At 46.2% G+C, this 25,945-nt stretch overlaps 1 protein-coding gene across 1 annotated transcript in view; it reads right to left on the reverse strand.

Moving 5' to 3' along the window:
* Nucleotides 1-4,684: 4,684 nt before the first annotated feature.
* The window catches only part of LOC142068304 (cytochrome P450 4B1-like), a 29,927-nt gene continuing 8,666 nt past the window's right edge, over nucleotides 4,685-25,945 (reverse strand). Inside the window, exons 4-12 of the mRNA XM_048862639.2 lie at nucleotides 23,440-23,567; nucleotides 19,876-20,000; nucleotides 18,706-18,857; nucleotides 17,849-17,955; nucleotides 16,171-16,361; nucleotides 15,177-15,310; nucleotides 11,985-12,049; nucleotides 8,117-8,199; nucleotides 4,685-5,574 (exon numbers count right to left, since the gene is read on the reverse strand). Of these exons, the coding sequence (XP_048718596.2) occupies nucleotides 5,406-5,574; nucleotides 8,117-8,199; nucleotides 11,985-12,049; nucleotides 15,177-15,310; nucleotides 16,171-16,361; nucleotides 17,849-17,955; nucleotides 18,706-18,857; nucleotides 19,876-20,000; nucleotides 23,440-23,567 (1,154 nt within the window). The 3' untranslated portion in view covers nucleotides 4,685-5,405. The remainder of the gene's footprint in view (nucleotides 5,575-8,116; nucleotides 8,200-11,984; nucleotides 12,050-15,176; nucleotides 15,311-16,170; nucleotides 16,362-17,848; nucleotides 17,956-18,705; nucleotides 18,858-19,875; nucleotides 20,001-23,439; nucleotides 23,568-25,945) is intronic.

Raw genomic sequence — 25,945 nt, forward strand, 5'->3', positions numbered from 1 at the left:
ATGTGTCACAGGGTCACTGGCCCATTTTAGGAGGGAGCAGGGGCCAGTGCACCTGTAACTGATTACCTGCAGCCAAATGGGTTTAAGGGAAGACACCTGGGCCTTAAAAAGGAGAAGATGGCAGCATGGGATGACTGGCTGCCCACTGACCTCTCTCCAGCCATGGAGCTAAGAATGTTGCTAGAGAAAATTGTGGTATAGTGCAGGAGCTCTGAGTAACCAGAAGAGCAGCAGAGGGGGTTTGCCTGCTGACCTCTCTGAGGCAGAGTTGAGGAAGGCTGAGCTCTAACTGGGAAGCGCTGGGCCTGGCTGCTTTGGTGGAGCAGACTGGAACAGAAGAAATGCAGGACTAGCTGAAGACACCAGAGCTGAGTATGAGGATTTTGTGTCGGCGGGATGGACTTTAGTTTGGAACACTGATGATTGTTTTCAACTGTTTGTTATTAAGCGGGCCACAAGAGAGCCTGTCTGGAGTTTTATTAAGGAGCCCTCAGCGAAGGGGAAACTGAGACAGGCTGCTGCAGAGCCATTCTGAGGACACGACTGGGGGCTTGGGAGGTGATGCACCTTGTTACATCATGTTTCGTGGAAAGCTCTGAAAGGCTTCTTAAGAGACAAGGCCTTTACAAGGAATCATTTGAATCAGACAATGGATTTGACCAGTGCTGCCTTATCTCAGTTTGTGAATTGCCTGTGAACTCACTTTTTTCACTGTTGGTTATCTGCTGTTTGGTTTGAATATCTGTTGTTTCAGATTTCTTCATCCAGTAAGTACACTGTTTGTTCTGCAACTCATTCGAGCGGGCATTTGCAATCAAATGGACAATGCACAATTCTCCTTTGGCAAATATAGGTGGTAAAAATTATCCTGTAGGGAAATGTGACAACACCTTTGCGTTTAACTGCTTGCTCCTTTCTAGATGTAATTGAGGTTATGGAGAGGAAGTGACTAACAAGACCACAAAGAAGCAAGAGAGTGTTCTAGGCATGAGCAGCAGCCTGGAACAAGGGCGGAGAATTGGGAGCAGGGTGCACAGGGAGTGGTAAGGAAATCGGTTGTGTTGGCTCGAAGGGAGTGGGAAGAAAGCAGAGCATAGGTTTATACAGGAGCAGAGCCATTTTAGAGGTAGAAGGTTGAATTGGACTGGCAGGATGAAATGTCACTTATGTTCCCCTGCATAGTACAGAGGTCCCCAAACTGCGGGGCACGTTCCCCTAGAGGGGAATGTCTGAGGGTGGGGGGGCCTGGGCCAGCCCCCACGGGTGGGCGGGGAGACAGTGCCACCCAGCCCCTCCCTGGCCCTGGCCCCGGCCCCAGCCTCGGCGTGACTCCGACTTGGCAGTTTCAGGACAGATCAAAAACTTATTCATGGGATGGAACATGACACTGGGTAGAGCCTTCCTGAGTAGACCTTCACTGAATGATCTAGTAATTTTTTTACTCCGAACCTGGTGGGGCAGTGAAATGAACGCACAATTGATGCAGTAAGATGAGCAAAATACAGATGTGGGTCTGGATTTCTGAACCCCTAAATTCATGAGGGCTTTTGCCCAGGGTGTTAGGTTGTCCAAGCAGAGAGAGTGGCATCAGCTGCACAAGTCATTAATGGATTTGGATTCTGGGATGTTCTACTGCAGACCTGTCTCTAATAAGTTTGATGCTATTGTCTTTTAGTGTTTGAATGAAGCCGTAATTAAGAGCAGTGCCAGATCTGATCCCCTCCCCTTCAATCTCTTGAATTTGGGAGATGTTCTCCTGAAGCGCTGCAACTTGTAGCAAATGTCCTTTATCTGTTCATGGGCTTGAATTAGAACACCAGACCTGAATGCCTCTTATCCTTGGGGCAGTTCATATTTTGATCCACGTCTATGGCTCAGGCCCATCTTTGGATATTTAGTCCTGACGGTCCTATTTTGAGAGAGGGACACCCTACAGTAGGTGGAAGAACACTACTGTGAGAGCTTCTTATGCAAGGTGCATGCAACACAGATGCTTGTGCAACACAGATGCTTGCACAACAAAGACTTCTGTGTTACTACTCAGCAGTTCCAGGCACTGTCCTGGCTTCGCGTGTAATTTTATTGGCACAGTTACAGCCTGTAAATCAGAACAGTTGGAAAAGAGCCACAATCCCTGAGAACACCGTGTCCTACAATCAGATGCCATAGTTACAGGGGAAAAAAATGACGTAGTCCACGTTAAAGAGCATTTCACTCGCTAAAGCAACAGATCACAATCAAGATTGGAAGTGTACTCCTGAAGCTGCTAAAACTTGCCTGGGAAAGAAAAAATTCAGTATATTCCTCCCGATTAAAACACATTGCGCTGAAAAGGTTGATATTCCTCAGTGTTAATCTGGGGAAAATGCATTGCAAAATACAAAACACATGCCGCTGTGAGGGGGGATGAGTGGGTAAGGGTAACAGGGAGGGCTGCCCCGTTAAGGGCTGGGAGTGGTGGGGAAGGGTCAGCCTGTTCTGGGGAGGGTCCTCGCAGGTTCTGGGAGTCATCAGACCCACTTGAGAGGAGGCAGATGACTGAGTCTAATGATTACCAGCAAGGGAATAGAGAGAAGGGTCCCAGCTCTGTTAAAGGAGCCTGGGGCCCAGGAGAGAGCTATGAAAATGCCCTCCTCAAACAAAAGACCAAATTATAGACCTTGACGTAGAGAGCTGCAAGGGGCGGGAAGCCCTGGGGAAATCCCTGGGCAGAGGGAAGACCTTGGTTACTAGAATACCAGAGGGGACCTGCACTCTACACTGGGGAGCAGGGGAATTGCTTTATGTTGTCACACCCATGTTTTCTTTTTTTGCATTTGGGCAGCAAATGCTGGGTTCTGAACTCTGGTTACTCATTTGGTGTCTGGACTGTTCGTGATATTGCTGGGCATGATCTGGGGCTCTTTACTTTCAAATTAACTTATCATATCAAATAGCAAAAGAGTTAAAAGGAGCGAACTACACTTTGGACAACGGAGAAAAAGCCGGCTGTATAGAGCTAAATACAGACTGACTTAACTAGTGCTTGCAAGCTGGGACCAATCAAGGTTCAACACTCCATGTGGGAGTTTTAAAAGCTCTCAGTATTTGCCTCATTCTGTCCCCATTGACATGAATGATCAAACTCCAGTGAGAGCTGAGTTAGCCCAGTGCTGAGTGTATTTGAAAAGCCTACCCCACCCTGCAGGAAACCTGACGAGGCTGTTTTAAATGAGGCCTAAGGAGAGGTATGGGCAACAAGGGGATTTCTTGTTTCCCCACAACTCTGCATCAGTTACACTGGTGGATTGACGAAGATGACACAAGGTGGGTTCTAGCCATGGCTGAGTCCTCGTACCCGAGGGATAGGTGCGCTTACAATCCACAGACTACTGGGGGGTCCCAAAATCACAGTTGAGGTCGGTGAGCTCTCCTGCCATTGTTGTGGTGGGCCTTTGACTACGAAACACGATCGCCTTGACAATCATCCTCACTCATCTCTTCCCATTTAGAGCCTGATCCAATTTTCACTGAAGTCAATGGAAAAGCTCCCACTGAGGTCAATAGGAATTAGATCCAGCCTTTAAGAAACACTGAAACCTTCCCCCCACCCCACCAAATGTGTTTCAGGGTAGCACCTGTCAGTTCCATCTTCATTATCGCCTGTAACTTCGCTTTTTGTGTATTGTCCCCCCCACACACACACTCTGTTTGCTTTACCACTTTGAATTATATGATGGTGGTTTGCTTTTTTAAATTTAATTACGTTTTCAGGCATTTGAATCGGTTTTTGTCCTGTTATTCAGCTTGAACGTCCTAGTGAGACGACAGGAGACTCCTTGGCTGAAATGTGGGAGGCACATCATAAGTGCATGGAGAAGTAAGAGGCAGGATCTATTCATCTGAGGATCTCTTGCACCATGTCCCATGTGTCGTACAGAATGGGGCTTGAGGACAGTGATGAGGCAGGAGATTTAGAACAAATACAAAGAAATTTTTTTTTTTTTTTTGTGGTTCAGTAGCTGGGTAACTTTGACTCCTGATAACATTCATGGCTATGCAAACAAAAGTCTTCCACTGACTTCAGGGGGCGTTAGACTGGATCTGGCCATAATTACAAGGGTAATCATAAAACTTCCTGCTTCAGAGTATGAACTGGTTATCTGCGATGCTCAGGAATGAATCTGCACCCTCAGAAACCAAATTGCCCTGACGAGAATTATAAGTTGTGGGGGGTGTTCATATTCCTCTGAAGTGTCAGATAGACAACTGCCGGAGACAGGGTATGATGGAAAGATAGTGTGATCTTTTATAACAGAAGGCAAAACGCCATGTGAGATGTTCCAATGGGCTTAGCTGGTACAGCAGCCTGGTGACTTCTTACTTTCACAGGCATTGTAAGTCGTATTTATAGACATGCCAATATTACTCAGCTAAGGGCACGGGTGTTCTGCAAGGGGGGTTCATGAGATTTGACACCCAGCATTGCAATCATTTCTCTTGTACAGTGGGCCAGATTCTTAGACCCGGTAAATCATCATAGCTCTGTTGAAGTCAATGGCGCTATACCAATTTACATTAGCTGAGGATCTGGTCTTATTCCTTCCGCTCCATGCTTTTTCCTTCCCCATTGCTAAGGTGTTTTCTGGGGTACTCCTGTTTGATCGGTTTAGCTATAAATGTCACTAATAACTCCATACAGCTGTTGTTATGTTAATAACTAGTTATTTATTAACACAGAAGACAGATACTGTCCCGAGCAGCTTTCCAGTCTTAATTAGATGCAGATAATGCAGTTTGCCCAGAGGTCGACAGTCCAAACTTTAAGTTTTTTAATAAGCATTGATTAAAGCTTAGTAATACTTGGCCTATTCTTGCAAGTGCAACATAAGGAGGGTTTTGAATGAGGACGGAGGGGTTCATATGCAGGCATTGTAGAAGGTATGGACAGTGGAAGAAGGACCCAAAAAGGTAACTAGGAGGGAAATTTAGGCTAGATGGATAGTAGGGAGCAGTCAGAGTTGCAAGAAAGAAGCTAGAACTTTGGGGCCTGATCCAATGCCCATTGCAGTCAAGGGAAAGGCTTCACTGGGTGCTGGACTGGACCCCTGTGCGAAAGACGAGAGGAAGCCAGTGAAGAGATGTGAAGAGGCAAGGTCAGAGCAGGGGCAGATGTTCCAAGGGGATCACTTGCTAGACAAAATCCTACTGTGCAATAAGATCCATGCCTTTTATTGAACCAACTACCTATGACACATCAGTTCAGGCCAATTTGGGCACTTTGGCTGATGGTGGCAGAAGAAGGGGGATGAAGATCTTTGGGCCCAAAAGTTTGTCTATTCTAACTAACTCCTTGATCTGATTCACATGGTACCATGTTATCTACTTGGTCCCTTTCCCGCACTTAGCACCGTGCAATATTGGCATCAGAGGACTTTCTTCAAGTACAGGTGAATCCCGTTCTTGGAGCGTAAGATGAGCTGAGGTATTTTGATGGGGGGGTTGGCCAGATCCGGTGAGAGTTCGAAGCGGAGCAGAGTCAGAGCGAGAGCCACTTTCAACTCATTCATGGCGAACTGCTGCCCGATGCAGTTCCTGAGAAAAGAGACCCAAAGGAAATTCAGAGAAGTTGGGCCTGTATCAGCAAAAAGCATGAACCTCTCTCCATAGCTCACCCTCTCTTTTATATCTCTTTCGCCCAAGAACAGCCATTACTTATGGTTTTCTTTAGTTCTCTTACTCTGCCAGACAGACACAGTTATAGTACAGATGGCCATTCAGCAATTCCAGTAGCTGAGACTCACATACTACCTGCCTGATGTATCCAGCCTATTCTCAGACTTAACCAACCACTCGTCTTTCACACATGTTCTACTAAAACCCTCCATAAAGTTCCAGAGTGTCCCGTAAGACTCTTGCCCATCTGTCCCGTTTCTGGTCTCTGTGTGCAGCCCCTCAGGGAACAGGCCTCTTGCCTTTGCCTTGCCTTATGGTGAAATCTTGCAGTGTTTCCCCCACTAGATCAGGAATAAGGTACGCTCCCCCATGTATCAATGATTTATGATCTTGAAGGCTTGACTGGGTTTCAGGCACCTGTTTCCTTGCTTGGGTACCTGTAGCCAATGCTAGTAACCAACGGTCTCCTTCAAACACGGTGTTCATATTTATGTTTGTATTAGCCAAGATGGGCAGGGATGGTGTCCCTAGCCTCTGTTTGCCAGAAGCTGGGAACGGGTGACAGGGGATGGATCACTTGATGATTACTTGTTCTGTTCATTCTGGGGCAACAGCATTGCCCACTGTCAGAAGAAAGGATACTGGGCTAGATGGACCTTTGGTTTGACCCAGTATGGCTGTTCTTATGTTGCCCCTTCTTGATGCAATCAAAGTTTGGGGCCTTGGGAATGTTCCAGTTGGAAGCAGAAATTAATGGAGTCTGGTATCTATCTTGTTTATTTACAAGGAATGTACAAAGTCCATGTCTCTGAACACAGAAAGAACCAAAAATAAAAGGAGAAGTTTCTTATCTTAGAAGCCCAAAGTCTCTCTAGCTAACACCAGACCCAAATCTTTCTCACTAGCTTTTTCCAGGGTCATAGTGTGCTTACAGGCTCCTGCTTGGCTTTCTTGTCTCTCTCCCTCTCCCTTTCTGTTCTCAGTTTCTGTATGACCTCTCTCTTCCCACATCTAGTCTCCTGTCGACTGTAATATTTTGATCTCATTTCGGTTGTTAGTGCTGTGTAATGATGGTGGCCTGTGATGTACTGAAGGTCAAAATAGAAGATCTGGTGGCCCCTTCTAGCCTTAAACTCTATGGGCATGGCTACACTTGCAGATGTAGAGCGCTTTGAGTTAAACCAGCCTTCGTAGAGCGCAGTAGGGAAAGCGCTGCAGCGTGTCCACACTGACAGCTACAAGCGCACTGGCATGGCCACATTTGCAGCCCTTGCAGCGGCATTGGGAGAGGTGCATTGTGGGCAGCTATCCCAGCATGCAAGTGACTGCAACGTGCTTTTCAAATGGGGGGGGGGGCGCGCGGCGGTGGAGTGTGACAGGGGGTGTGTTGTGTGTATGTGGGGGGAGAGAGAGTGGGTTTTTGGGGGGCTGAGAGCATGTCAGCATGCTGTCTTGTAAGTTCAGATAGCAGCAGACACTCCCCCTTCCCCCCCACCTCTCTCTCTCTCACACAGCATTCCACACTAATGGTTGCTTTGTCTCGGAGCAGAGAAGCAGCTGGCTGTCAGAAACGGAGCTTTCAAAAGGCATATCCGCATTTCTGCAGCGATTCAAAAACAATGACAAGAGTGGCCACTTGACTTAAGGGGATTATGGGCCATTTCTGGAGGCTGATCAGAGCGCAGTCATGCAACACCTCGTTCACACTGACGCCCAGGCGTTGTAGCCAAGTCGCAACAAGCGTTATTCCTCTTGCCAAGGTGGAGTACCAGCAGCGCTATAGCCGCGGAGGCAGAGCGCTCTACGTGCCTTGCCAGTGTGGACGGGGAGTGAGCTAGGGCGCCCAGGGCTCCTTTACTGCGCCGTAACTCGCAAGTGTAGCCAAGCCCTATGACTCTAAAAGCCCTAGGACCATGAGAGGTTAAGAAGGAGAGTAAGGGAGGGGATGAGAGTGGGCACGAGAGAGATCAGGAGATGGGATGGGGTCACTTGGGCAAGTGGAGATATCAGAGGAGAAGAGCAGATGAGAATTTCTTTGTCTGAGATGGGGTAGACTCCTTGCATGATCCCAGCCAAGTCATTTAATCTCTTTGTGTCTCGGTTCCCGGTATCTAAAATAAGGATAATGCTACTTTCCTATTTTGTGTATTTAGATTATAAGCTCTTCGGGTGATGGTACATGACTGCCTAGCACGGTGGGACAGGATCTTAGCTGGGGCCTCTGGGTGCTACCGGAATATAGATAAAAACTGATGTCAACTTGGTAGAAAATATTAAGATTGTCTGTCTTTGGGGAAGGGCTCATCTGTTCCTTTGTGCTTGCACAATGGGGCCCAACCTTAGTTCTTGGCTGGGGTCTCTAAGTGCTTCTGCAATACAAATAGAAACATCTGCTAAATCACATTTAACAATGGTGGGTTCTTTTCTTCCCTTTGCCTTTTTAAATTAAAATATACTTCACCTTGACCCAGCAGCAAAAGGCAGGAAGGCATGAGAATGTCTGTCAGAGATGTTCTCTGGAGAAAATCTCCACGGATCAAACACCTGGAATGAAAGAGTTCATTTAAAAAACAAACAACAATGATCATTTCAGTTTCAAAACTACTGACCAATTCTTTCAGAAGCGACTAGTGGCCTTGGTGTCTGTGTTCTCGATGCCCAATTTGAGACTCCTTTATAGGATAAAACTGGACAAATTCAGACAAGAAACAAGGCACAACTTATCTTTCACAGTGAGGGTGCTTATCCATAGGGGTGGATTATGATTTTGTGGGGCCCTGGGTCAGAGCAAGTGGGGGCCCCTCCCAACCCCTTCCACCTGCAGTCCCCCCTACACTGTTGCTGGGGAGCGGGGTCGGAGCGTGGGGGCCTTGCCCACTCCTCAGGAGCGCCAGGCAGGCTAAGCAGGACAAACCCTCGTACCCTGACCCCGCTCCCCGGCTGGAGTGCCAGACAGATGCAGTGGGTTGGAGTGCAGGGGGCACCCATTTTTCCAGGAGCCTCCAATTGGCCAGGGCCTCTGGGCACAGGCCCCGTTGGCCCAGTGGCTAATCAGTCACTGCTTATCCATGGAACCACTGAACAAGGGACACAGTGGATTCTCCATCACTTGAAGTCTTTACATAGGTATCCAATCTTGATTTAAACAGCTTTCTCTAGCTCCGATAGAAATGGAGGGCTTGATATTGGAATTACTAGGTCCTGGTGTGCAGGAGATCAGACTAGATGATCTAATGGTCCCTTCTGGCCTTAGAATCTGTGTCTCTCTTCCCCACTTCAACCCCAGGAAGGGTCAAGTACCTGCCCTCTGAAAGTCAGGTCCCTTTAAGGGAAGTGTCCTAATTAAACTTGCTGATGACCCAAATTGGGAGCCATCAACAATACAGGTAGAACTGGAGAACTGAAGTAATAGAAATGGGATGAAATTTAATAGTATAAAGTGCAAGGTTATGCACTTAGACTAATAAGTATTTCTGCTATCCATCAGTTGGAAACAGGAGGAGAAAGACCAGGCTGCCTTAGTCAATCACAGTAAGACTATAAAAAGAAAAGGAGGACTTGTGTCACCTTAGAGACTAACAAATTTATTATGAGCATAAGCTTTCATGAGCTACAGCTCACTTCATCAGTGGAATGCATCCGATGAAGTGAGCTGTAGCTCACGAAAGCTTATGCTCAAATAAATTGGTTAGTCTCTAAGGTGCCACAAGTCCTCCTTTTCTTTTGGCGGATACAGACTAACACGGCTGCTGCTCTGAAACCTGTCAGTAAGACTATAAGCCACCACTGATGTGTCTCTGGGGAAAAAAGGTAAAGGCAGTCCTAGGATGTATCAGGCAAGGTCCTTCCAGTAGAGAGAGAGAAGTATTAATGCCAGTAGTAGGCACTGATAAAACCTCATCTGGAATAGTGGACAGCTCGGGTCATGCATGTTTGAGAAAGATGAATTCAAATTGGAACAGGTGGAGAGAAGGGTTTCTAGGGTGATCGGGGGAATGGAGGGCCTGTTTAACCAGGGGAGATTAAAAGCCTAGCAAAATGAAGACTGGGAAGGGGATCTGATTGTTCTCTAAATACATTGGATTAAAATGGCGGAGGAGGTAAATTAGAGCGGGAGAAAGAGCTATTGAAAATAAAGCACAATCTTGGCACAAGAACAATTGGGGATCTACTCCCACAAACAAATTCAGGCTGGAAATGAGAAGAAGGTGTCCAGACATCAGAGGATTTAGGTCAGGGGTGGGCAAACTAACCGGCCCGGCCCGCGAGCTCCTCCTAACCAGCCCCTGAGCTCCGGCTGGGGAGGCTGCTCCGGCCCCTCCCCCGTTGCTCCCTCTCTCCCGCAGCCTCAGCGCGCCATGCGAGCAGCGCTCTGGGGCGGGGGGGGTGGGGGGGCTGCATACGCCGACGGATCAGCGCGGCAGCATGTCTGGCGGCGTGCTAAGGGGGCCTGGCTGGGCCGGGGCGGGGCAGGGGGGTTGGATAAGGGGCAGAGGGTCTCGGGGGGCGGTCAGGGGACGGGGAACGGGGGCGTTGGATAGGGTGTGGGAGTACGGATAGGGGTTGGGGCAGAAAGGGGACAGGGAGCAGGGGGTTGGATAGGGGGTGGGATCCTGGGGGGTGATTAGGGCAGGGGGGCTCTGGAGGGGGCTGTCAGGGGACAAGGAGCAGGGGGCTTAGATGGGGGTGGGGTCTTGGGGGGGTGGTTGGGGGGGTCTCTGGAGGGGGTAGTCAGGGGACAAAACGCAAGGGGGCTTAGATCGGGAGTGAGGTCCTGGGGGGCAGTTAGGGTGGGGGGGGTCTCCGGAGGGGGCGATCAGGGGACACGGAGCTGGGGGGGGTTGGATGGGTCGGGGGTTCTGAGGGGGGCAGTCAGGGGGTGGGAAGTGGGTGGGGGTCGGATGGGGGCAGGGCCAGGCTGTTTGGGGAGGCACAGCCTTCCATACCCAGCCCTCCACACAATTTTGAATCCCAACGTGGCCCTTGGGCCAAAAAGTTTGCCCACCCTGTTTTAGGTTCTGGGACAGCCTCCCAACAGGAGCAGTGGGGCAGACGCCCTAATTTTCAGGCTGGAGCTTGATATGTTTATGGATGGGATTATATCACAGAGTTGCCTGCAAAAGCAGGGGACTGGACTCTGTCCCAGGAGGTCCCTTCCAGTCCTATGTTCTTTAGGTATCTCCAGTTGAGCACCCAAAAATCACTACTCACTTTTGAGGATCATGGCTATTATTTAGTTAGCCACCTGGCTCTAGTTGTCTCTGTTTTCATAAATTACAGCCCTTCAGTTGTATAATGGGGATTCTAGCATTGTAAAGCCACTCACTAGATGTAAGAATCAGGGAGAAAGTTTCCCTGCGGGCTTTTGCCTGTCTGAAAGCTCAACCCGATTTGCAGCTCAAAACAAGGTTGTGACACACTGAGATGGATTATTATTTTATTAATCTGAGTAAGGACTTAATCTCTCAGTTGGGCGTGGAGTGGCTCCAAAAACACTTAATAATAATCAACAATTTGCACAGCTATGGGACATTAACTGAGGATTGCAATGCAAACAATTAATTAAGCCTTCCAGTGCCCTTGTGAGGTACCAGTACAGATTGTTACCAAAGCCAATTTCTGTTTGGCTAAACTGACACCCACAGAAAGGTCTGGGCCCACATTTTGAAAAGTGGATGCTCACTCTGGGTGCCCCTTCTTCAAGGGGTGGGAAGGTTTAATTAATATGTCTAGACTCTCTGGGAGATCTTCAGATAAAAAGATGGTACAGATGTGCAAATAACTATTGTGTAAGTGCTTTAAGAGATCTACCCATCAGAAGAGGCTTCCTGAAATGCCTAATCAACACAGAGGAGGCAGGTGGACTTGTGAAATCCCTTTGCTGCTCTCCCCTAACTGTGTCTTTAATTGCTGACAAAGGTCTCTGACTCAAGGATGTCTCCAAGACCACGGAGTCAGACATTGTTCGAGCCAGGATTAAACCGAGGCGACCGGACTCCATGGGTTGTGTGCCCACGCACATGGATTTTCTTGTGGACTTTTTTTTGGGGGGGAGGGGGGGAGGGAGTGGGGTTTGTGGGGGGCAGGGCAGGGCGTGTTTTTGTGAAGTAGAAATAGCTCATCAATGCCACCCACCCATCTGGGGAGACAAAGCCAGGAAAGTCACAACACAGTGTGTATGAAACGTGTGCAGCCTACAATCTTCAATCACAGGGGCCTGTGTGCCAAGGTGTTTGGCTACTAAAGGTGCTAGCTCACCTACTAAAATACATACATTGAATGCACTGCTTGCAGCGGAAAGGGTCTCGTAACGACAAAAGAAAACATACCAGCGGATCTTTCCATATGCTGGGGTTTCTGTGAATGAGATAGATGCTTACTGCAGCCAAAGAGCCTGTAAAGCAAACAAAGGGGAGAAAATGTTTACTGATGCAGCAATTACAGAGGGAAATTCTATGGCCTGTGTTACACAGGAAACCTGCTTAGGTGATCAGTGGTCTCTTCTGGCCTTAGTCTGTGGATGAAATCCTGGCCCCACTGAAGCCCATAGAAGTTTTGCCATTTCTCCTATGAATCTTTGAACAGGAATTGGGATGTAAGGACCTACTATTTCATAGAATCATAGAAGATTAGGGTTGGAAGAGACCTCAGGAGGTCATCTCATCTAATCCCCTGCTCAAAGCAGGACCAACACCAACTAAATCATCCCAGCCAGGGCTTTGTCAAGTCGGGCCTTAAAAACCTCTATGGATGGAGATTCCACCACCTCCCTAAGTAACTCATTCCAGTACTTCACCACCCTCTGAGTGAAATAATAATTTCTTTGTTCTTAATCCATTTTATTCCATCTGTCTACATTTGACACTTGCGTAAGTGGCCAGGAGGTGGAAATTAGCAACAAGTTTCTGCTGCACCTACATCTTTCCCAGCCCCTGATTTAGCAGCCCACTTGCTGATCAGAAGAGTGGAGCTTCAGTACAAAATAATCTGTGTGTCTTGTCTCTCCGTCTGTAGGTCAAGATGGGATCATTTACTCAGATGTGGTAGAACTCAGTTCACATGTGTTTAAAAGCATGACAGCGGGCTTGGAAGAAAAAAGGGCAGTTTTGAATAGTTTTTTCTTGGGGTATGTCTACACTTTGAGCAGGAGTGTAAATTCCAGCTTGAGGAAACATTGGACTTCAATGACTGCTTTTCACAAGGGGCCAATCACATATTATCTTGGGCTTGAGGGGCCTGATATAAAGCCCAGTAAAATCAATGGGTTTTAAATCAGGCCCTGTCAGAGGATTTCTATTTGATTTGTTTTCCAAATTAAATGTCACTTGTTCAGTATCCGTTTAGGAGAAGAACAAGTCAACAGGGTGAAAATCTGCTGATTCCTTCTGACAGGGGGGTACTAGGTGTTTGCTGCCCCCTGCTGGAGGCCCTGCTGGCATGGCAATCCTGCCCTATGAAGCAGTCCTTTCGGAAGAGAAGGGTAGCGAGTTCAGACCTCCAGGAGTTGCCTAGAGAGGCCTCCCGGGATCAACTGCTGGATGAATAAAAGTGAGGCTAGAAGGGCTGGGAGCAGGCAGAGGCCAATCAGGGGCCAGGAAGACAGATAAAAAGGGTTGGCTGCTGTTTTCAAAGGCCAGTTCTGGGTGTGGCTGTGACAGAGAAGGCTCCGTCTCCCTGATTTAAGACTAAAACCTGGGCTGGTCATAGGCCTAACACTGATAGTTTGGTTAGATCTGTGAAAGACTGTTATGTTATGGTCTTTAACACCCAGGTGACCATTTTGAGTTGAAAATTATTTTACAGAAAACTAAATTAAGGTAAGCCTGCTCCACAGGACACCCCAGCTCTGGCGAGCCCATGATATCCCTATTGTGACTGTAGAGTAGCATCCCATTCCAATTTGTTTAGGTTACTGGAACCCCCGTGAGCATGAAAATTGTCAGGCATTAAACTATAAAACCATCATCTAGTATAAGATAAACCAAGAAATGAATGTATTTAAACAGTAGGGGGTGAAGTTCATCTCTGTGCAGAAGGGCTCATGAACCACTCACATCCCAATTAATCCTTATTTTTTAGGATTTAAATGAGGCGTACACCTTGTTCTGGCACATGGCCTGGGGTAAATTTCACACTACACACTTTGAGGTGAATAATCGAGACTCTGGCATGAATAGAGAGGAACAAATTAAATGCAATGGATACAGGAGAGCAAAGTCCAACTTTCCTCATTCATTTTTAAAGCAAATATTGTGCAAAGTTCAGAACTAGGGCAGGGTGCTGGCCGGATAATCCTGCAGAAAGAAATCTGTTTGTCCACCAATAAGAAATTTCCCAGGGAGCAGCAGCAGTGTAAATTGCCCCCTGAGCCAGGCCAAGGTTTCACAGTACTGGCCTGGAGGGAGTTTAATCTCCAAGATCTCATTCCGTCTCTACTCTCTTCAGTTATGTTTCAGTTGTGGTGGGTTTCTGTATGATATGATACCCATCCACAGTGAAACAGCATTAATTAACAGTGAGTAATTATGGAACAATTTACGAACGGTTGTGGTGGATTCTCCATCACTGACCATTTTAAAATCAAAATTGGATGTTTTCTAAAAGATCTACTCTAGGAATTATTTGGGGGGTAGGGAAGTTCTCTGGTCTTTGCTATACAGAAGGTCAGACGAGGAGATCACAATGGTCCCTTCTGGCCGTAGCATCTATTAACTGAACTTAGATCATTGATTCATTTCATATAGGCACATGACCAGTGGTCACAAATCATTCTTGCTCACTAATGTCATATGTTGTTTTTCAGCTGGCTAAATGTGCAATTCCATTACCCAACACTAGTCCCTAGAGCAATTGAGTATCCCTTTCTAAAGGACTTAAGTCTCCGCTCTTAATATTAGAGCGGTCAAAAATTTGACTGAAGATTTTTGCGTCGGAATTCATTCAATTGGTTTCCAACAGTTTGATTCTAATCACCTTCTTCTTACTGCATTTCATCTCCTGACAACCAGAGGGTGATGTCTGCAGCTTTTTATATAAATGATAGGTTTCAGAGTAACAGCCATGTTAGTCTGTATTCGCAAAAAGAAAAGGAGGACTTGTGGCACCTCAGAGATAAGCTTTCATGAGCTACAGCTCACAGTGAGCTGTAGCTCATGAAAGCTCATGCTCAAATAAATTGGTTAGTCTCTAAGGTGCCACAAGTCCTCCTTTTCTTTTTATATAAATGCTTGCTCTTCTAATGGCATATAACTTATTTAGAAGTGGGCCATATCCTTCTCTCCGTTTCTTAGGTTTTTAAAGCCCGGCTTGAAAAAACCTTGGTTGGGATGATTTAGTTGGGGTTGGTCCTGCTTTGAGCAGGGGGTTGGACTAGATGACCTCCTAAGGTCTCTTCCAACCCTGATATTCTATGATTCTATGATTCTAACTCTCCTGGCTGTCAATGGGAGTTGTATCTTTATAGCTGAGAGCAGAATCTGACCATTAAAATTAATGGAAAAGAGGAAGCCAAATGTACAGACCTTCTGGTAAAGTACGTCCATCGTGGAACGTGATGGGTTTGCTGAGCTGTCGGGATACTCCAGGTACTGGAGGGTAAAGACGAAGGCTCTCCTTAATGCACATGGTGCTGTAAGTCATCTTGCCAAGGTCATCCCTGAAATGACCCAAAGGCAAGGGTGTGAGTGAGTGATACAGATATTCCCAGTAGAGCTATTTTAGCAAGCAACAGCTGTACACAGAGCACACACAGAGTTTTCATCCGGCACACCTTTGGTTGTGATTTGGAATTATAATTTTCCCTACATCTGCTCAGACTTAATTTGTGGGTAACATATTGCACTGCCCGATGCCCTGAAATGCAGTTACATGGACTAGATTAAATATAGATCAGAGGTTCTTGGGCCACATGTGACCCAATTACCACACAGCTGCAGCCCAGCTCAGCAATGCGCTACATCTTGGCCAGTGAGGCGGGGTCCAGGCTGTCTTCTGCCCAGCGCGGTGGGGTCAGGACTGCCGGCCCGCCCTGTGTGGTGGGGGTCTTGGGTTGAGGCTCCCAGCTGGCCCTGCGGGGTCGGGAGTCTGGGACTCCCAGCCGGCCCCGCGCGGTCGGGGATCCAGGGTCGCCACCCGGCCACACAAGCTCCAGGGTCCAACGCTGCCGCTCAGCCCCGCAAGCTCCAGGGCAGCTGGCCAGCCCTGTGCAACGAGAGTCCAAGGTCTGGGGCAGGCAGCCAGCTGGCCCCGCAAGGTGGGGGTCCAGGATCAGGGTCCGGGCTGCAGCCCACAATGATAAATAAGTTGAGAACCACTGATATAGATATTGCAGGCCCAGTTTTAAGAAGGGCGTAGCATCCACTACATCAAATGAAGTTATAACTACTGTATATTCAGTGCCTCTGAAAACTAGGCCCTGAGCAACTTGGCTTTCTAAGCAACATTTATTAATATGTTATCACCGAGTAACGATATTGATAGGGTGGAATCAAATAAATACAAAAATATGAGATTCACCACTGGATAGTAGTCCGGTCTCCCAGAATCTCCTTGATCTCTTCCCTGCATCTCTGCTGGTGCTCTGGGTGCAGGGCCATGCAGTACAAGAGCCAGGAGATCCCACTGGCTGTGGTATCGTGACCCTCAAACATAAACGTGTCCACCTCGGCACGTAGGTCTTCATCGGATAATCCAGCTCCGTTTTCATCCTAATGACACATGGACACTGTCAGTGGCACAAATGAATCCAGCAGTAGGAATTACATTCACTCATCATGCTGGCTATGGCTAGGCCAACCAGTTCAGGCAGGAATCCAAAATCTCTTTGTTACAGTGCCCATGGACAACAACTGCTACCTCGCCTTGGCTCAGAAATGGGAAGAGGCAGGTTGGCTCCTCTTGTGGAGGAGCAATGGAGAATCGCTCCTTACAGCACACTTCTCTGGTTTTCTCCAGGAAACATGCTCTCCCACTTTCCTGCAGAGACTGTTCTGGAGGCCCAAAGGGCCAAATTCATTCTGGCCTTAGCCAATTGACTGCCATGAAGTTAGACCAACTTTTGACCAGTTGTATCTATCTAACGCTGACAGACCCTGGTCGTTGGTGAGCGGGATCAAACCTGGGACCTCCGGAACTTAGTGCATGAGCTTGTACAGCATGAGCTAAAAGCCAACTGGCTGTTAGCTAAGGCTGTAGAGCAGACTCATTAATATCTTTCTCTAAGTGGGCACAGTGCCACTAGATGGGAGAGAACACTACACCCAGGAGGTGTGTGGGTTACATCTACATTTCCTTTTCTTAATATTGCCCCTTTAGTCCAAGTTATGCCACCTGTCCGGGGAAAGGAGTTATGTCCCCTGTAAAAATTTATCTGCTGTTGTAGTAGCCAGGCAAGGTACTAACAAACGTCAACAGGACTTTATTTTTTAAAGTGGAAACCTCTTTTCCAAGCTGCTGCTGCACCCTCAGTAGCTCTCCCTCAGCCTCTTCAACTCCTCCCCCCTCCTTCCTGTTTCCTGTCCTTCCAGACACCCAACAGCCAGTGCTCCCAATTCTAATAATTACAAGCAACGTCTAAACACCACATCTGCCCTCTCCACTCTTCTGTGTAGATACACGCCACTCCAGGAGCTTCCAGCAAGCAACCATGAGGAAGGGAGAAGAGAATATTTTCACTCTCCAGCGCCATGGAAAGACTTGAGAGCAAGGCCTGCCTATGCTAGAGAGGGGTAAATTGAAGCAAGGGGGCTCCCTCGTGGACTGAATCAATTATTGCGGATTGGAAAAGGAGGTTATAGACAAGAAGTGAGGTTTACATCTGGATGCTTGATTGGTGACTCACTGAGCATGGGGACTAACTTCTCTTTTCACTTTCTCTACAGGGGACCCTGCAGCTAAAGTCTGGGGGACCCTGCAGCTAAAGTCTGGAGGCCCACCCAACTTTCAGTAGGATGAGAAGAGGGAATATTTTATTTAGTCACCAGGTGAAATTCACTCTATGCAATAGGCCAGCCATGAGGCTTATGCATCACTTCAGCCCTCATTTGAGGGCCTAAGTGATGCGTAGGTCCTGTGCTGGCTCTCAGCACAGGGGTGCAGTTCACTTAGTCTCACCCAGGCCTCTGGTGGTGAAGCCCAGTGGAACATACCCCCTGCTTGGTGGTATTTAGTGCACACACATTCCTCCATAACTCACTTTGGCGTGGAGAAGAATATCCAGAAAGTCCAAGTGCTTCTTCTTCTGGACCTTCTCACGTTCTCGCTCGTCCTTGAGAGACTCCTTCCGCTCCCTGATCACCTTGTCTGCATTAGAAAACGGTTGACGTACACCTTTCAGCTACCGCAGGTAGAGCACTGTAGTCCTGGAGACTGCCTACGTGCTCTCCAAACACAAAGTGGGGTGGCCATTCAACTGCACCAACCCTCATCTGACCTATGGGAACATGGTAGCACTCACTCTGTTACCATAGTATGTAGATCTGATCCCTCAGATTTAGACTCCTGGTGTTCATTGAAATCAATGGATGTTAGGCGTCTAAATACCTTTGAAGAGATGGGCCCTTGTGCGTCAGCAAAGATCTGTTAGAAGGAGGACTTCAGGAGTGGAGATTTCCTCCTATCCTGACCCCATTTACCTTAGCACCTCCACCAACCCCATTTACTACACTTCAGGAACAATAGGGCACAATTAGGATTCAGAGAAAGGTCATTGATCAATTCCAGTCCAGACCGGGCATGAGTCAGCAGCCAAAGCTGTTACCCCAGGATGGCTATTCATTAGCCAATGTGAAATGAGTTGCTGGGTCTCAGCCTGGTTCCTAGCTGCCCTGTGCTCACATCATGAGAAACAACTGGTACATCTGACAAGTAACTGGACCCCTGGCTGAAGATTCGGCACTGAGGCCAGAGAGTGTATGGGCCAGGTAGTCTGCACGACTCTCTCAGCTCTAGCCTTTTAGAAGAAGGTTGGAGCATGTTGGGATGGCTGCTGTTAAACACCCGAAACGCACAAAGGATTCAGGAAACCAAAGGCCAGGGTGTTGGGAAAAATACCTGTGTGGCGGTGTGCGAGCTGGCAGGCCTTCGCGAATTGGAAACCATGAGGGCTGAGCCAATAAATGAAATCATTGTGATACGGGAAGATGCGCAGCCTCTGGTGCACCAAGTAGCTGAGATCAAAGACGGCTCGGATGTAGGAATTCTCCCTGGGGTTGGAGGGGAGGGACAAACAGAAGGGATTTGCTTTCAGGAAATCAAATATTGTATGCCGCGGTGCACGTGGGCCCTGCTCACTTTCACCCATGGACACCATGACTTCCCAGCACCTCCTGGTCACAGGCTACAAAGCAGCACTGTCATCTCAGAGGGAACAGTTATCTCTCTCCGAGGTATGAGCAATGTTAGTACCGTAATGTAACATGGGGGAGCAGCTGAACGGGATTTTAAAGCGGAAGATGGTGACCAAGAATAGAAGGGAGGGGCAAATACATCAGGACTCCATATATTCAACCAGATACCACCCAGGAAGGAGTGGGCTATCGCTATTAGTTATAATACAGTAGCAACGGAAGGCCTTATGCAAGACCAGAGATCTTCTGGTCTAGGTCCTGTCTGCATATATGGTAAGACACAGTACACTGGACCATGCTGCAGGGAAATACACAGTCTGAATAAACAAGACAGTCAAAGGGTAGGAGAAAGGGAGAATTATTATTCCCCTTTTACGGATGGGAAACTGAGGCACAGAGATTAAGTGGCACAAAAGGACTCTGTAGCAGAGCTGGAAATTGAAGCCAGAGGTCTCGCATCCCCGTCCAATGCCTGAACTGCAAGACCATCCTTCCTCTCTGCCTAAGGAGGGAGGGAAGCAAATATTGCAACCTTTGAAAAGGCGGCAGTGGTCTCAATAATGCATCCGCTCCTGGGAGCCCCAGAGACACTCTGGCAGAGGCAGAATCTTTGCTGTGGGTTATCTGCTGAGAAGAAAATGTACATGCTGAGACTGTATAAAACTCTGGGAAATGTAAAAGTCACCTCTGGCACAGGGTGACTGGCAGCCAGAGGCAGGATTCCTGTGCATACCGCCCATTAAACTTATGGACTGTTGGAGAACTTTTAAAATGAAGATGGGATAAATTTATCAGGCATAAGCAACTTGCACAGTTTATTCACGGCCAATGAATAGCAGCCTTCCATGAGGACCCGAGAGCACCCGGTACTGACCTGTCCGTCTGGCAGTTGCTCTGGTAACTGAAGGCACATTTCATGATGCTGTCGAGAGTCATCAAGCTGACATGTCCAAAGAGCTCCACCGACTTCTCCTGTGCGATCAGCTGTTCCCATTTATCCTAGTGCAGGAAGGAGACAGGTGAGAAGGCCCAGAAATGCCTTGCCCTGCAATGTCAGCATTTACCTTCCACCTTAAAAATAAACGAGGGACACCTTGAACCAGTTGTGTATTCTGGGGACAAAAAATGGGAAAGGGAGATGTTCCCTTAATTCTCTTTTAGAGATGCTACCTTGAAGCAAGAGGAAGCTAGGAATCGACTTGGCACTTGTGGTATAGACCCAAGTTATTTTTCTCTCTCTTGCCTTTGTCCAGAGTCAGTTGCTTTGATCGTTACACTGCAGGGTATCTTAGGGTATGGTAAATTAGTCCCCAAAATTACTGTGTACAAATGGTCCCTCTTTAGCCAAACCCTGATGCAAAGGTCTTGGGCTAGCCCCCTGCACAGGAGTGAGCTTTCACTGTAGTCCCCATGTATAGGATGCCAGACACTCTGCCCCCAGCCTGAGCAGAACCTTCCTCTTCCTTACGAGGCACATTCGCTACCAGACAGATATCTGTCCCATGCCAACATTGCCAGTGTCAATTCAGACAGGAGACACACTAATGCTGGCCCACAGCCCATCCTGACGTGTCAAATGTCATTGCCAAAGGCCTCCTTGGAAGAAGCCTCGGGCTCACATCATGATGAGGTCAGAAATAACGGCCACAAGGGGAAGTGTTTGAGTACAGCAGAAGCCACAAAGACAGCTGAGTGGTCCCACAATGGGCTCTTAATGTTTAGTTTCCTGTGTCACTGTGAGGCTCTTAGGTGTTATAATAAAAGTCAATCTAAAAATAACTTGTTCATTGATCAATGATTTCAGGTACCAGTACTGACTGATCTAAAGGCTACTGGTGGCTGAGGATGTCAGATGCTTTGGCGTTGGTATATGATTTGTATTGCTCCTTACTCCTGCCTAGGGGTAGCCATAGCTAGATTAGCCCAGAAGCAGCCCTGGGAAGGAAATTGACTAAAAGACTTGCAACTCCATCCTGGGTTCTCCTTTGCATCAGTAGGGGTGTAAGTTGATTCAATCATTTGTAGGATGCAGCTTGCTTCCTTGTGTGTGTGTGTGGGGGGGGGGGGGGTAGCATATCTATATAGGCTTGGAAGGATTAGATGCATTGATAAATATCAGTGAATGTTAATTTCAAATACATACACAAACAGAGGGGGGAAATATTTCCATAGATAATAAATCAAAATATACAGATACTTAAAGTTTGATTTAAGGCTTTTAACTTTGTCAACATGATGTTGACAAACTGTATTTTAATGGTTAGAAAGCGTTACCTTTTTGAATCTCAATCTCTCTGTAATAATTATTGTCTGACACCCCCCCACCCGCCCCAATCATTTCCTGAAACTGTGAAAAATTTAAACTGACGATACAAAAAAAGCTTAACCCATAATTTTGCGCAACTGTCAAAATTTAAATCAAAAATTGAAAAAAAATGCTTAAAAATAATCAATATTAGCTGTCCAAGATATAAAAATGAATCAATAAATTCTACCAAGCCCATGGAGAGAGAGATCACCCTCTCATGGCACATATCAGAATAACAGCATCTGTTATATGGTTTGTAAGTTTATAGGTTCAGTAAAGGTGTTATACTCTGTAAATGGCTTCCAGCTGTTAACACCTCGAAGCTTGCACTGGGTTATTACTGGCATGTTGGGGGGAGAAGCCACAACTCTGTGGCCACTCTGCTCCCCTCCTATCCTATTCCCTGCCCAACTTGCTGGGGATCAGAAGTAGTAACACTGCAACGTGGGATCTCACCTTCCCTCCTCCCGCCCACCTGAAGCTGCAGGCTAAATAGAAAAGCTGGGTCAGTGGGGCATTATGCGCCCCGCACCACCACAAGAAGGCAAGGGAGAATCTTGCCCATCATATTTAAAACTGGAATGTATTAGCTTTTTTGCTGCCCTATTAAAGAAAGCAGCAAAAAAGGCAGCAATACTGGTCAGTCTTAAGGAGGTGTGACCTGCTAGTGAATGTGTGCCCCTTCCAGACCCATTCCAAAGAGGGTCTGGGTCTGTTACAGCTCCCCACTACACCCGGAGGCTCTTTAGCTCCATACAAGATGTACAGGCTGATGTTTTCAGCAGTGGAAATCCCCCGTTCAATCCCAGTTATATTGGCTGACACATACAGAAGATAGGGCTGTTTTATTTTTCTGTAACGATAGCCCCGTGTGGTTCAAACTTCATGCCAGTCTGTCAGTATTATTGCTTCTCTCCGTGCACATGTTCAGTTCCCTCAGCAGTGAATCTAAGCTGCAGGCCTGTCTTTAATTCTCACACTAGAAGGCAGTGTTGTCCACATGGAATCAGAGTTCTTTCAGGGACAATGCATTGCCTGTTTAGTTGCTCTTGTACCCAGACTCCCTGACAATGTAGCTGCAGAAATTAATGATGGTCCCGTGCACAAATCTGGTAACTATTATTTTTCCTGCATAGAGCCCACCAAGAAGTGAAACTGTAGTTGCACTGAGTACTATGCAAAGCAGAGCTTGCAGTCTAAACATTGTGAATATTGGCATCTCGGGGTATTTTCTAATCCCCAGATCACAGGGTTGAAGTGTCCCCAATCCTAGGGTTTAGGAATGCATGAGATCCCTTATTTAATCCTGCCTTTCATATAAGTACCTTCAAAGAGTGCCACCAAGAACCTATTTAATGCCTTATTATATAGCAGTAATCACTATTGATGATTAGATGTGATTTTTGGATCATGGTAAAATGGAACCCCAAATCCCTGGATTCTAGAATTGTTCTAGAATTGTTAGCTATTGAAAAGCAAGGAAATACTGCAGCTGGAATCCACTTCAGAAAGGCCCGGACTGCCCATTTCCTTACATTTCTAACAAGCAAAATGCATTAATTAACTCGAGTCGAGCTGGTTGGGACCCATCCCTCACAAACCGTTTCATTGAAAAATGTGTCCCTCGCAGAGCTGCTCAGAACACCGGGGCATCTTCCATAGAAAAGGTCAACTTTTCATGAGAAAACAAAACTCAGCCCCCCAAAAATATTTGGCTGTAAACTGCCGAAAAGTTTTTTAAAAAATTGTTTTTCAGTTTTGATGAGGAAAAAAAACAGAAATTTTCAAGGACAGCAGACCGGTCACAGCCAGATTTTCATTTACTCAAAACACCATTCTCTGATCAGCCCTGGTCCCTTATCTTTTTTTTTTTTTTTAAATGATATTATAGGCTCGGCCACAGAGTCTGTACAGCTTCTGGACCAATTAGTTGCAATATCTCAGAAAAGAATTGGGATTCATTCAAAAAGCTAACCACCAGAAGAGAGAATTTTCATAGAATTATAGACTGTACAGGCTGATAACAGCAAGGTAACAGCAAGGAAACTCTTGATCCATCACTTTGCCTTCAACCCATCAAGGATAAGAAACTAATATAATAAATATGGCAATAGCAGTAATCATTCCTACCAGCATCACTTTGGTAGAATCTGCCATCAATGGCACATAAGGTTTCAAAACGTCATAATGAAACCCTGGAGTCAGCAGTTTACGATGCTGGTACCACTTTGGCCCATGTAAGACCAATAATCCTTTCCCTGGGGGAACACAAGTAATAGAGTTCAGATCATTTCAGATTTTAAAGACCATAAGCAGATATTTTGATGTATACAGGTAAAGTCTGAGCCTACAGTAACCAGAACTTCCATCAGAGATGGAAACTATTTGGTCACATCTAATCCATCTCCTATTTGCTAGGATAATATATTTTCTAGTCCTATGAAAACAAACAACTGATAGAAATGTGGAGAGGATATTGATCTTTCATCTTCAAATTTCACCATGATTGCTCAGGATCATTCTCCAGGTGATGATTTTATTGTGGATAGGTGACCAGGTTTAGATGAAATAAGAACCTATTTGAATCTTCCACCCATAGCTAGTCTTTTACCAGTCTCTAGTAAAATTAGCTTTGGTTGCATATTCATTTTCATGCTTCTCTGCATTTACCAGTTTCAGACCGGACCAGAAGTGGATGTACAGAAATGCCTGTAGAATGGCTGTGTTCCCAAGATTCCTGATTGGACCCGAAGCAAAGAATAGTCTAAATCACAAGAGAATGCCAGTTCTTATGAAATCCACAGCCAGATTTCTAGAGCCAAGAAGTTCAGATGAGCAGCTAAACTTTGGGTTGCTTCTTCAGACTGAACCTTTGGATCTTCGCCCATCACTAGTCCTTGCTGGATTCAAGGTATGTTAATGGAATTTCATTTGTATATATCACATAAGTATATGGTTGCCAACTTTGACAAATTCCCGGAGATGTCATCACATGACATAATCTTTAAGTAAAGATTAATTTTTAATTCCTGGAGACTCCAGGACAATCATGGAGGGTTGGTAACCTTACATAAGTAGCATCTTGTGGGGGAGAGACCTCAGTGTTGATACAAAAATGATAATAAAAATATTAACTTTTTTTAAAGTTGTTACAAACTTGTCTGCACCTTTACTGAACATTAAGATATAGCCATAATAATGTTTTAGCCAGGATGCTTGAAAATATAACAGACATGAGTTTAGCTAATTATGTTACAAAATGTTAAAGCTAATCAAAGAGATTTCAGAAGGTTTCTGTTTCTAATAGCCAAGGACAAGCAATCATCAAGTAGAATAACCATTTAAACCCTGATAGGAAGAAAACTGATTGTGAAAGAAATGCAAAGTTGTGTTATCAGAGCAATAAATCAAGAGGTACATTGGGCCTATAACAAATCCCTTCCTCTTTTCTTTACAAAGAGAAACCCAAGTTTAAACTCACACAAGGAATGCTAGGAATATCCTCATTGAAACTGATTTATCCTGAAAATACACTAAAGTCTTCATTCTATATACCTGCAGAATATTCATGGTGGTAAATGTTTTTACTAGGGCTGTCAAGCCTTCCTATAATAATTGCTTGATATCATTGCTGTATGAATAGTAAGATGTTTTATGTACAAATATAGCAAAGTCATTTGATGCTAGACTAATGACTAATATAAGAAGCCATTTAAGTATAGAATAGTTATATTAATGGGGAATTAATTAATCAAAGCAAACCCTCATCCAACACAGGAAGAACATAAAATCATCATTCCCAAAATTTCCATCTAGAATCAACAACTTGAGCTAAGGTCTTACAAAGAGTTATTTAATTTTAAAAGACTGTTTTGAGGACTAAAAACTCTTATATAATGAACAGGAATGCTTGGACTTTTTGAAAACAGATTTTCACTTCCTGTCAAACTAAGGTAAAAACATTTTATCAGAAAATGGACTGACTGAAAAGATTTCAGAGGAACAGCCGTGTTAGTCTGTATTCGCAAAAAGAAAAGGAGTACTTGTGGCACCTTAGAGACTAACCAATTTATTTGAGCATGAGCTTTCGTGAGCTGTGGCTCACGAAAGCTCATGCTCAAATAAATTGGTTAGTCTCTAAGGTGCCACAAGTACTCCTTTTCTTTTGACTGAAGAGTTAGTTTTAACTTTAAAAGTTATCTGGATATACCCTGCCACAAGAAAAAGGGTAATTAGCCGACTGACTAAGCGGCAGTTCTGCAGAAAAAGACCTGTGGATTACAGTGGATGAGAAGCTGGATAGGAGTCAGCAGTGTGCCCTTGTTGCCAAGAAGGCTAATGGCATATTGGGCTGCATTAGTAGGAGCATTGCCAGCAGATCGAGGGAAGTGATTATTCCCCTCTATTCGGCACTGGTGAGGCCACATCTGGAGTACTGCGTCCAGTTTTGGTCCCCCCCGCTACAGAAGGGATGTGGACAAATTGGAGAGGGTCCAGCGGAGGGCAACAAAAATGATCAGGGGTCTGGAGCACATGACTTACGAGGAGAGGCTGAGGGAACTGGGTTTATTTAGTCTGCAGAAGAGAAGAATGTGGGGGTAGGGGGGAAGGATTTGATAGCATCCTTCAATTGCCT

Source organism: Caretta caretta, chromosome 8 (genome assembly GCF_965140235.1).
Source record: "Caretta caretta isolate rCarCar2 chromosome 8, rCarCar1.hap1, whole genome shotgun sequence".
Classification (NCBI taxonomy): domain Eukaryota; kingdom Metazoa; phylum Chordata; order Testudines; family Cheloniidae; genus Caretta; species Caretta caretta.